Here is a 12,373-nt window from a genome sequence, read left to right as displayed (position 1 = left end):
CAACATTAACTGGGATGACTTTAAGTGAAGAGTTACTGTAGTAGCAGCTATGGTAGCTGACTTTTTGGAAATAGGATGTGTACAATTCCCTGGGCTACTTCCCCACAGCAGCCCCCACTCAATATCTCCTTCCCTGTTATCTCAGGGCCTCCTTCCTTGCACCTGATATGGATTTGAAATGCTTAGTTCCTCCAACAGCATGGCTTCCTCCTACAGCTCCTGACACACGTGCCTAACTTACTGAATGGGAGGCTTTTAGCTAGTTTCAGCCAGCCCCTAATTGGCTTCAGGTGTCCCAATCAACCTAGCTATCTTCCCTGCCTTCTGGAAAGATCTTAATTGGCCCCAGGTGTCTTAACTGACCTGGAGCAGCTGCTATTTATTTATCCTAGTAACAGGGATTTGTTTAGCCTGGGGCTAATATATCTGTCTTCCACTACTTTTCTATAGCCATCTGGCCTTGCCCCATTACAATGGATACAAGTTGGGCAGCTTGCCAGTATGTCAGAATTATGAGTCAGGAATGCTATTTGATTTCACTGTTTAATTTGCCTACTACTTTGTAGTTGGTTTGTGCTGTGGGTGATGGTCAGGTAAAGGTTTACATGCCATTCCAGCTTTTTCCTTTCCACTGCAGGACAAGTCCTCACAGTACATTCCTCCACCACACACAACCATATGGATCCTACAATGGGAACTGGTAGGAAAGGGGTCTTAATCTCTGCCACAGTTCTCTTCAGCATTAAACTTTAGCAAAGCAGTTCCATCCCTGGAGGTTTTGGAATCACACCGTGGTTATACTGTATGAAGCTTCAGAATCAGTGTTAGGAACATCCCCTGGGTCTTCTTTCCAAGTCACATCAATAGCAGTTGTGGGTGGACATTGACTCATGATCCAGCACCATACTGGGATCTGCTGCAGCAGAAAGAGAAGATATTCTGCTGCCAGAGGCCACTGCTGGCCATCCCTCCACTCTTTGCAAGCAAAACTCCAAAGGAGGTACAGTACAACAAAGTAAGATGGTTCTGGAGAAGCACACTCCTTGCTAGGAGCTGACTGAAGGGAGACTCCTTCATTTGTACAGTTGTCAGGTCAAACCAGGGGAAGGTGCTGGGAAGAGAAAACAGGCTGTATTATTTATGGGCAACAGCTATCAGTTCCATACCTGTGATTTAACAAGATGGCTTTCTTTGGTCTAAGTCCACTGTCTTAGCCCATTGAGAAAGCAACGTGATTCAGAACCTTGTATTCTTTGGACAAATTGCCCACAATGAGCAAAACTCACTGTAGTATTAATGGGATGATTTTGCACAAACTGGATTTAATGGGCCTACTTCATACCCATAAACAAACATATCCATCAGATCAGCCTCAAAGCAAGAGTGTCAGTGCCTTGCCATTGGATCTTCTGCACTATCCATAAGAACAGTCCACTCCAGCATGACCCTCCGGCTATTTCTATATATGTTTGTACTATGTCCATCACAATGCGGCCCTGATCCTGATAGGGGCCTCTGGATGATACTGCATTACAACTAATCAAACAATAATGCAGAAAACAGAATTAGTAGGGAGGAATGGCTCAAGAATTGGTAATGAGTTCTCTAGTACTCAGTTCAAATCAAGCCTTCACTGGTGGTGACCAAAAGCATTATCACATGTGACCCAGGGATCTCTTGGCACCCGCTGATGGAGGGCACAGGAGTACACAAGGTTTTACAAGGGTTCCTTGGAGTGGATAACTGCATAATACACAAGAAGGGTTCACCAAAGGGTGGCATACGAGGTCTCTACCAAGAGCCGGTAGCCCACTGGTCAACATAATCATTGTGAAATGTATGTACAGATAATATTTAAGGAGTTATGTATCTATACTGAAAATTATGTTAGTCAGGTTTGGGAATTAAGGCAGGTCACCAGGAGGTGAGAAACCTCTGACATGTTCCTTCCAGGCAGCAGATAATAGATGTTTTTCTCTATGTCCGGCCATACTGAGATACCTGCCGCATAAGAGAGAGAGAAAGAAAAAAAAAATCTATAGGAAAAAAAAAGAGCGGGAGGGTGTCTTGTTTATGAATGAAGACAAAGCATGAGACTGATATCTCTTGTGGGAGCAAAGAGACACACAGGTTTCTTCATGTAGAAGGCATGCTAACAGCGTTTTTATCTTATGAAAAGGGGGGTCACAGCCAGCCTGGCTGTAAAGCACTGTGAGAAGGATTTTGGGGTAAGCAACAAGCAACATTCTATAAGACATGAGAATATCTTGCTAATTATCTCTAGAATGCATGTTAAAATTTTATTTTATATGTAACCGTTTTCAATATTTCTACTTGTTATTACTCGAATCTCTATGTTTTGTTAAATAAAGTGAGATTTGCTTATAGTGAAATCAAGTACAAGTGCTGCATGTTAAGCAGAGCCATGATCTGAGGTGGAACTGATAAGCTGGGTTGTACTGTTTCTTTGGAAGCAGCCAATCTGTGAATGCTGCAAATGTCCAGTGAAACAGGCTGGACACTCCAGGGAAACATTCCGAGGGCTTGAGGGCTGGTGTGTCCCAATCACTAACCTGCAGAGTGACAGTGGGGCCTGCAAGGCCTAGGAGGGAAGTATTTGCATTGCCCATGGAGTTGAGGACTGGCCTATGGCTTCCTCACACTGACTAAGGGCAGGTGATAGAGAGGTGCCTCAGAACTGTGGATACCACCAGGAAGTGGCACACCATCCAACAACTGGTCAGTGCCCTATATGAAATGTGCTGGAATCTCAAATTGGTTCTTAGTGGACAGATCTTCTGGCATGTGGCTTTTGACGGCATAAACAATCAGATGTCAGGTAAGTGATGTAGCCACTCTATCATGGCAACATGATCTGGAGACATCAAGTGCATCCATCCACTATCAAGATGATAAAGAGGGCTGCCCGTAACCAGATGGTACCCTGTTTGTTCTGGACAGGTGACCACATAAGAAAAAACACCTGACAAATTAGCCCCCTTTTTGGCAGTCTCTGCAGAGAGGTCAAGCACTGAGTGGGCCCTGGAGACTGAACTCCCCTCTCCCTCCTAGTACTTGTCCCTCAAAGGCACACTGGGAGTGAGAAGGAAACTAGCCTTGCCACTGCATCTGCCCTGGGGGGGTAAAAAACAGTTTTCAGACCTTACAAAAAGCTACAAATAAATAAAGCCTCACACCCTCCTCCCCCCCATGAACTAGGTGAGGATTAACTTCTTTTTTTACAGATGGGAAACTGAGACAGAAAAAGGAAGTGGCATCCCAAGTTCATACAGGATGTCTGTGACAGAAAAAATGAACCTAGGTCTCCTGACACCCCATTCTCTTCTCTAACTCTGAGTCTGGCTGCTTGAAAAGGATAAAGGAACATTGTTCATCATTTTCATTCACAACCCAATGACAACTATGTACTGGGGATGGATCTTAGGAATTACAGACAAATGAACCACACTTCAAAGATGTAGATATGGATGACTCGTATCACAAAACTGTAGATATGGATGACTCGGCTGTCATGGATCAGACAGTGGTGAAGAGGCAGGAAACAGAGTACAAATATATGATCAATAAATAATGGAATGGAAAATAATGTTGACAATATTTAATGCCAGTTTTATAACGACATTGTAATAAATGAATGATACGCCCTCACCCAGAATACTCTGTTCAGTTCTGGTCTCTCCATCGAAAGGAGAAAATATAGCCGAACTAGAAGGGGTTTCAAAGATAAGCAATGAAAGACTGAAAGGCTTGGACAGATTTCTGTGTAAAAAGAGATTGATAATATGGGGACTGTCTGGTTTAGCCACAAGAGCAATAAGAAGGGACATGATAGAGGTATATAAAATATTGAACAGCCTAGAGATGGTGAATCATGTCCTCTCACATACGAACAAGGCAACATTTAATGAAATTGGAAAGTCACAAATTTCAAATCCAGAAAAGGATTTTTTTTTAATATGATGCATACTTAACCTGTAGGACTCACTGCCACAAAATAGCACCCTATGCCAAGAGCATCATAGGATTAAAAACAGGATTGGACATTTAGATGGCTAAGAACAGCCCCAGGTACATTAGATGTAATAATATAATATAAATAATAATAAAATAATTTTGTTTTTTCCCTCTCTCTCTCTCTCATTTATTTAAAGGAAGGGATATAAGCCTGCCTGCTTCAGAGCAGATCCCAAGCACTGAATGAGGGGTTAGAAAGAAACTTTCCCTATGGACAGATAACTCACAGTGAAAAATTGAGACTATTCTTGAACTTTCTCTCAGGTATTTGGTATTGGCCACTGTCAAAGACAAGATAGTGGACTAGAAGGCCCACTGGTCTGGGCTGTCCAGTATGGACATTCCTGTGTTCTGTTGTTTTACACCAAGCTGCACAACTGGAATAGGTCCTACATATCCCCACTGAGTAAATTCTTATCTCTAAAAACTGGAGTAGAGGGGCTAGGGGCTCAGAGTGAGATACTGAGGTATTCAATGGATGGATATCAGGCTGCTTGAGAACTGCCAGTATATTGGACTTTGGATTGTCCATCCCTTATCACACAGGGTAACATTTTCAAAAGCACCAAAGTCCCATTTTAAAAAATGACTTAGGAACTTGGGGGCCAAGTCTCATTAAAATCAATGAGACTTCAGCGCTTTTGAAAATTGACCCAGCACTCACTGGTGAATGACATGAAGTGAGGAGGGTGTGTACCATATTCTTCCTCTGCAATAGGAAGACTCCTAGCTTCAAATCTTGGGATGTGGCAAAGGTTCAGGGAGGATGGCCAAGTAGAAACATTTGAAGTTTAGCACTTTACTTACTCCTCTTGAGTCAGGGAGGAGACAAACGTTTGGTTGACAAAGTTCCCACACACAAACCGTGGGCAGGAGGTCTTCTGCTCTGCACAGATGGGGCAGTGCTCAGGGAAACATACGTCATTCAGTAACTTCAGTGCGCGCTGGTGGGGCAGGTGCCGCCACATACAGCTGTTCAGGGCTGCATAGAAAACGGCCTCCAACCACTTGCCAGTGACAGCAATTCTTTCTGCACAACAATCAGAGAACAAATGTTGTCCGTTACCACTACACATACTGATGTGAAGGAAATAGAGATTTTTTAATGTCTCTTCCTCTCTTGTTCCCTATTGAGAGGGGTCGACGTGGCAACAGCACTGCAGTGTGCTTATTCACAGGCCAGGGAGGAGAGGCTCTAATCCAGTAAGTAGTAATAATATACTAGCTTATACCCGTCTAGCATGTAAAGCACTTTGTGCTGAAATAAGCTGTGTATAAAGGGACCACTCTCCCACTGCAGCTGTCCCTGTGGTGGAAAACGATGGCTAACAGTTTAGGACAGGAAGTTAAGATGAATACCATATCCAGGTGAAACCATGGAAGAGATGGGAGAAGTTCTTCTCCACAGTAATTGTCCTGACTGTAATAGTGAGGCACTGAAGCACCTGCAAACTAACAAAATTCAGACAAGTCAGAGATGGAAAAGATCTTTGGGGGTCACTTACTCCATCCCTTTGGCCATGCAGGATTGGTCCCCACTAGATATTAATTCTGCGTTTTGTCCAGTCTAGTTTTATCTACCCAGTGACACCACTGCCAGCATTTTTGTTGGGAGATTTTTCTTCCATATTCTGCGTTTCCAAACCATTATTCTCATTCAGTGCTGCTCAGGTGAGATAGAAACTGACTAGCTATTACTCCATACCCAGCCCTGTTTATGAGTCTTACTGGGGCTAGGACAGGCTCAGAATAGTGTGAATGTCAAGCAAAGACATTGTTTCTAACTCCACAGGAAAACACCTGCAAAGTGAGGAGAAATACATTTACCTTTGGGGCTACAGGGACAGGTAGCCTGGATAACAATAGGGTCTTGGAGTGCAGCTATGATTGTCCCATTTGTTCCCCACAAAGTTCCTAAGTTCCTGCTAGTGCATTGGTACTGTGGCCTCAGGATGGCACTGTAGGAAAGGAGTTGCTTCAACCTGAAAGCAAAGTCAGTCAAATAACTCAGAGAGGTATCAAGTGCCCAGAGAGTGGCACACCAAACGAGAATAAAAGTATATTTCTATAACACCATTCATTCCAAACTCTATGTTTACAGCATCACTGAAATGCAGCCACCTCTGGGGTGCAAAGAAAGCAACCAGCCATTGCACTGCACAACATGCTGGGATAAGGGTAAATGTTATAGCCAGACACAAAGGCAAATCTCTGCTCTTAGGGTAAGTGCCAGGGATGGTCAATACCCACCCAGCAGATGGGACCTTAAATGTTTAAGCTCCTGTCTGAAAGAACCACATGCAGTAAAGTGCAGGGCACCAAATACCCTAGTCAGAGGAGGCTGACTCATTGCTGCTAGGATTCTACTCTGAGCATGTTAGAGCGGGGACATTTCACAGAACTTTAGCAGTTTTGTTTTGTTTTTTGAAGGAAGGGAAGAAGTGAGTCTGTGCTACATCCTGGTCCGATATTGATAGAATTTCCACCAACTAGGATTTGGCCCTTAATCCCTCCCGACTTTGGTAAAGTAACTTCCATATTCTGCAGAATAATAGAAGCCCAAGAGAAGGACTGGGTGGCTCTGGAGGTCAGTAATAGGACATTCGCTTTTCACTGCTACGGTCCTGGTTTAAATCCAGCCCATCTCAGTAGTTACTGAAGGGTGTTCTCATGAAACGGCTGTTTAGCAGCCTGTGTAAAATGAGATTGTGGGTCTCAGCACTGAAGTTAATTTTAAAAAATCATGAATTTGTTTTATATAATACTTCACTTTTATAATACTACTTTTTATTTCTGGCCTTCTGGATTTTGACCCTTTAGGGTGCATTCAAAAAATGTTTCAAGCTTATCTCCTCAACCATGAGAGCTAGAAACTTATGTTTTTTAAAAATAAAAGCTGAAATTCTCATGTATTCATGTGACTCCTGAGGCTGGGGCTTTAAGAAAACCACCAGATATTGTGAGACTTGTAATAAAATCATAAGAGCTGGCAACACTGCAGCCCCCATGCCAGGTCAGGCACATTGGCAGTGCTGGCACTGTACTTGCCTGATGTGCAGACAAATCAGGGGATTTAGTGTGCTGGGCTGTCAAACAAGCACTGGTGCAATCAATACTACCTGGGCAGCGGGACAGCAGTGACCAGGCTGTACACAATGCAGGGTTCCCGGAGAGCAGCACGAATTCCTGAGCAGATGTGCTGTAGATGAGATGGGAGGCAACAAAGAAACACAATGTCTGCCCAGGCCACGAGCTGGCCATTGTCATAAAAACATTCGACTCCAAGCTGCTGGAACTCTGCTAGGGAAGACAAACAGAAAAGGCAATCATCACCTCAGCTCCAAGAGGCCAGGAGCAGCAGGCAGTTAGCCTGCAACATCCACACTTGTGTAGGGTAGGGTCATCATGGTGTTTGCTCTCAGGCACACCTTGGGAAGGGGCGAGAAGTATGCATCACCCCAGCTCATAATGGGGCAATCCAGCTCTTCTCACCAGGTGGCCCTTAAGAGCTTAATTAGCAGCTACCCATTAACATTATTGATGCACAGCCCACGGTAGCCAGGTTACAGAGAAATGAGCCTCTGCGCTTGGAATAAATAGTCAGAAAATGTGGTTGTCTGGCACCATTTCATGAATATTGATTAAAACTTTAACTGAAGCAACCAAGCCTCAGGATCTGGCTGATTTTCAAGATCTATAAAAAAAACATTTAATAACTCCCCCTCCCTCTCTGGCCCTTGAGAGGATTTCATTGTTGTAAGCATCTCCCTACAGGACAGTTATCCTCTGTTCATCTTGGTTTATGTAACAGCTTTATGTGGCATTTGACATTTTGCATGCAATTACAATCCATAACGTAGCACAAGCACTCAATCCACCCCTTTTCACTTTGTATTTTTAAAGAGTAAAGAGAGAAAGGACCATCTTGTGCTACTGACCCTTACAGCAATAGACTGAGGAGAGTCCCTGGCAGTAGTGACCTTTCAGATCAATATGGATATCGATTTGGAGAGCTATTTTATCCATCAAGGGAATATTTAAAGCATAGGTCAGTTGGTGTTGCAGCCACTGAGCAATGACGTTAAAAATTGCTGTGGAGGATTTAGAGTAGGGCAGCAAAAACAGTTAAGAGGCTGATGGGACTGAGTTTTGAGGAAAGATTAAAGGAGCAAAATATGTATCACTTTTCCAAATGATGGCTAAAGTGGGGGATACAATAAATCTCTATAAATATTTAAAGGCTGTAAATCCCAAGGAGGTGATGAGTTGTTTAGGGTGCTCTAAGGAGGTACAACTGGAATAATGGAGTGAAATTAAAAAAGGAAGGAAAATATAGAATTATCAACATTTCCTAATGCTGAAATGTAACAGCCTGTGGAATAGACTTTGAAAGGAAAAGGGTAAAAACTCCATTGATTGGGGCTAGGGCTGGTCAAGATGTGTGCATCAAAATGGTTTTTGATGGAAAATTGGGTTTTCAGCTAAACAAAGTTTCCCACAAAAAGTGTCTGCTTTCTGCTGAAAACACTGAGCTTTCATTTTTTGACAAAGTAAAAAGTTCTCTGTGGAAAAAAAATTCTGACGAACTCGAGTTGGGACACTGAAAGTGAGACCAGCCAAAGCAAGAGTGAACACACAATATGAGTCTTGCAGTGGCAGGGGTGCCTGGGTTAGATATGCTAGGTCTTTTCCTGTTTGAATTCCCATGATTCACTGACACTTACACAGAGTCTCTGGCCTCCTGGTGGAGATGTGGATATTCTGAGCCAAAATGCCACTCAGCTCCAGTAGTGCCCTGGCCAGCTGCTTCCCAATGTGGCCTCCACCAATAATTCCAACCTTCAGGCCTTCACCCATGGATTCCTGGGAGGCAATCAGTGAAACCTTCCCACTCTCTTTCTGCCTGAGAAATGACACACAGAGCTGACATCACTCCACCAGGAACTACAAGGTATCCATTACCCTGAAACTGGGCACTACACTGTCCTCCTTAGAAAGAAACCACTGACCAGATTTTCCTGAAAGGAGAGAAGACTTGTCCCATGTTTTAAAGGGTCAGTGCTATGTATTCATTCACATTTCTAAAACATAAAACCTAGCACCAGCCAGCCCAAGCTCCAGCTACTCCTGTCCAAGATCTAAAATTCACAATGATCAACATCTATATTCCCCTTAGATCCCACATCACCATAATCCAATCCTGCCCCACTTCTTAGTCACGCCATACAACAAATAACACCATCCATTCCTTATCATGTCCCCTCTTCAAATGCCCATGAAGAAAAGGGGAGTTTTGCAGCATGGACAGAAGGGTAACAGATTTCTAGTAGGAATGGAAGAGGATTCCAGACCTGAGAGGCCCTCAAAGACACCCTGCCAGTAGCTCCTTCTCTTCTTTATCAAGGGGCTACAACTCAAGTCCTAGTGACCACAATTGCAGTAATATGGCATGGGGAGAGGGGTGCCCCTTAGGTAATATGAGCACAAACCATTTAAGGCTCTAAAGGGCAAAACCAACACCTTGAATTCCACCCACTAGCAGCCAATGCAGCTCACAGAGCACTGGAGTTATTACTCCCCACAATATTCTGTATTAACCACAGCTTCTGAATGGTCTCACGGTGTAGCTCCAAGTGATCTAACTCTGAGATGATAGAGACACAGATAGGCTTAATAAGATCCACATCCCAAAGGAATGGTCACACTCACCTTACCCACTCACAGGCTCAGGGGACTGGGAATGAGATATGGAGTCTCCCACCTCCAGGGCATCCAGCCAGATAGCAACCAATACTCATCATTGCACTCTGAGGACTGTTCCATGACCCATGTTGAATCATCTGGGGCCTTGTTCTCGTGAAAAGGCCATCCACATCATAAAATATACCACCACCTCTGGAACTAACTGGCTTCTTGTTGACAATATTAGTCAAAAACCAAATGGGTCACTGAGGCTGAACTCTTCTCTCACTCCTCTGATTTCCACCAGGGGAGAACTGAGGTCTGTTGGTAAGGGAAAGTTTGCCAGTAGTTGCCCTTTTTCTGGGGATAAATAGAGGCCTTCAGTCTCCAGGCCTGTCAAGCCAGCTCTTTTCATCAATATTGAGACACATCAAAGGAAAAGATGCTTATTTCAGTCTTACCTGAGGGTATGGAGCAGCTTGCAGAAGAAGACAGCATGGGCGCATGCATTCACCATCATCCCCTTGCAGCGGCTTCTTAAACACAGCAAGGGCTGCTCACTTTCTTCCACCGCATGCTCAGACTGAAAGGACTTCAAATTCACCATGATATCTGACATCGTGGCCCCACGTGACAACCTTCAGCAATGAGCAGCAGTTAGAAGAGTGCCCCAGCATCCATAAGTTTGGCATTGCAGCCAATCCCCAGCTCCTCCCACAGAGCAGCGGTAGCCAATATACACCTACTTCTACTTCAACAACATGACACACATTACCAGTAGTAAGCAGGAGCAGAAAGATCCCAGCATGGGATGCAGCAGAGCCTCTGAGATCAAGCATTGCATGCTAGGATTATTGTTTCCATGGAGCTGCAATCTAATTCATTCTATGAAGTATAGCTGTGGCTGGCAACAACTGGCAAGCTGCTGACACAGCACTTGGAAGGGCGCTGTTTGCGCTGCTCTGCTCCTGAGCTACAGATAATAAGGAAACTAGAGCCAAGGTGAGCGACTCCAGTTTCCAAGTACACCTCTACCTCGATATAACACTGTCCTTGGGAGCCAAAAAATCTTACTGTGTTATAGGTGAAACCATGTTATATTGAACTTGCTTTGATCCACCAGAATGTGCAGCCCACCCCTCCTCCCCCCGAGCGCTGCTTTACAGCGTTATATCCCAATTCGTGTTATATCGGGTTGTGTTATATCGAGGCAGAGGTGTATTACATTTTTCATTCATCACCAGTCTGAGTTTTGTCAGCACTGTGTGCCCCACCTTCCCTCCCAAGCCTCTCAGGGAATGTGCATCTCTCTTCCTTCCTTCTGTATCCCTCCCCTCAGCATGAGCAGCTGAACAGCTTTTAGGTCTCAGAATAGAGCCTGGCATTTTTGTTGCCTGGGGTCAGAGACTCACCAGAGCCACCCGGGGTTTCCACAGGAACAGCATGCAGTCTCACTGCAGAGCACATCACAACGCAAACACAGGACACTGTAAGCTTGGGCCCTCTGGTGGTTCCCAATTTTAGACAAAGTTCTGATCACCCTTGACTCCAAGCGAAATGGAAGTGCTCAGCATCTTCCAGGCTCGGACCCATATCAGGAAGTCACCATTTCAGTTCATTTGACAACAGCAGGGCTTCTTTAGACATTGGGTAAACAGCTTCTTCAAGCCAGGCAACAGTCAGGCCTGTTTTAGTGAAGCAGATAGCTTATTGCACCAGTTGGCCTAACCGAAGGCTGACCCATTCTTCTAATCAAGAAGGGCTGGAGTCAGTCATTGCTTGAGTGGCCAATATCGGGGGTTGCTGAGCAACATAAGGCACCTCCTCCTCTCCTCCCAAGGGCTGGGTACTGTTAACTGTGCCCACCTGAAACTGATTCTGAAAACAGCCCTGACTACACAAAGAATATATAGCAGGGAAGGCGTGTTCCTAAGGCTTTCTCCAGCACTGCTTATTCAGGCAAAGTACCCACTGAATAGGGGAGGCTGATTATGGCCAAAGATGCCTTCCATCCGCAGCAGACCTGTAGCACCACGCCAGACTCCAATTATAAGCAAACTGCTCTGTTTATAACATCACAAAAAGACAGAGCCTGATCCTGCGGCCGTTACTTCCCTGAGTAGCTCTATTGACTACAGTAGTGTGAGCAAGGAACACTCAGGTGGATAAAGGTGGCCTGCCTGAAGATCTAGCACACACAAACCCCCTGCAGTTTCTACTGTCTGAATTTTGTACCTAGTCCTGCCCCAGCTGAAGTGCTGATGACAAAAACCCCTTTGTCAAGCAGGATACAGTGCTCCATGCTTGAGCAAAAAACCTCAGCAGCCTCCTGGATCTCCCACCTGGTGAGACCCTTTAACCATTGCCTCCCTGCTGGACTCTTTTTCCATAAGCTTCAGATTCTCAACAGGCCACCTCCTATTCTGGAATCCAGGCAACTCAGTCCAAACAAGGGAAGTTGTCATGGCAATTGCTTAGTTACCAAATGTCCTGGTCAGAACCTTGCTGTTTGCCTAAGAGGCACCAGAACCCAGACCCTTAAAGGGCCAGGACCACATTCCTCATCCCACAGCAAATGGGATAAAATAATAGGTAGAGTATTGAGTAAGGCTAAGATTTTGTCACAGGTATTTTTAGTAAAAGTCACAGACAGGTC

At 44.6% G+C, this 12,373-nt stretch overlaps 1 protein-coding gene across 6 annotated transcripts; it reads right to left on the bottom strand.

Moving 5' to 3' along the window:
• Window positions 1-509: 509 nt before the first annotated feature.
• NOXRED1 (NADP dependent oxidoreductase domain containing 1) lies at window positions 510-12,146 on the bottom strand. Of its 6 annotated transcripts, none has more exons than XM_039534790.1 (7): window positions 12,060-12,146; window positions 10,179-10,355; window positions 8,760-8,938; window positions 7,155-7,335; window positions 5,863-6,017; window positions 4,843-5,065; window positions 510-1,111 (listed from the first exon to the last, which is right to left on the bottom strand). In XM_039534790.1, exons 2-7 carry the CDS (start codon window positions 10,334-10,336, stop codon window positions 889-891), a joined length of 1,119 nt encoding a protein of 372 aa, XP_039390724.1. In that variant the 5' UTR covers window positions 10,337-10,355; window positions 12,060-12,146; the 3' UTR covers window positions 510-888. The 6 variants fall into 6 exon arrangements, with proteins under 6 accessions (XP_039390724.1, XP_039390720.1, XP_039390722.1 ...); XM_039534786.1 differs by having other exon boundaries at window positions 11,953-12,128; XM_039534788.1 differs by having other exon boundaries at window positions 10,179-10,343; window positions 11,953-12,128.
• Between the last annotated feature and the right edge of the window lie 227 nt (window positions 12,147-12,373).

The sequence above is a fragment of the Mauremys reevesii genome, linkage group 4 (assembly GCF_016161935.1).
Source record: "Mauremys reevesii isolate NIE-2019 linkage group 4, ASM1616193v1, whole genome shotgun sequence".
In the NCBI taxonomy this organism is placed as follows: Eukaryota; Metazoa; Chordata; order Testudines; family Geoemydidae; genus Mauremys; species Mauremys reevesii.
This window is presented reverse-complemented; position numbering and strand designations above follow the sequence as displayed.

Bases quoted from the DNA above. Each gene is read 5' to 3' on its own strand.
- NOXRED1 (XM_039534790.1), bottom strand. From the start codon at position 10,336: ATGTCAGATATCATGGTGAATTTGAAGTCCTTTCAGTCTGAGCATGCG. The intron at 8,939-10,178 runs GTAAGACTGAAA...GTCATTTCTCAG, and splicing joins AAGCTGCTCCATACCCTCAG to GCAGAAAGAGAGTGGGAAGG. The intron at 6,018-7,154 runs GTAGTATTGATT...CTTTGCTTTCAG, and splicing joins ACTGCTGTCCCGCTGCCCAG to GTTGAAGCAACTCCTTTCCT.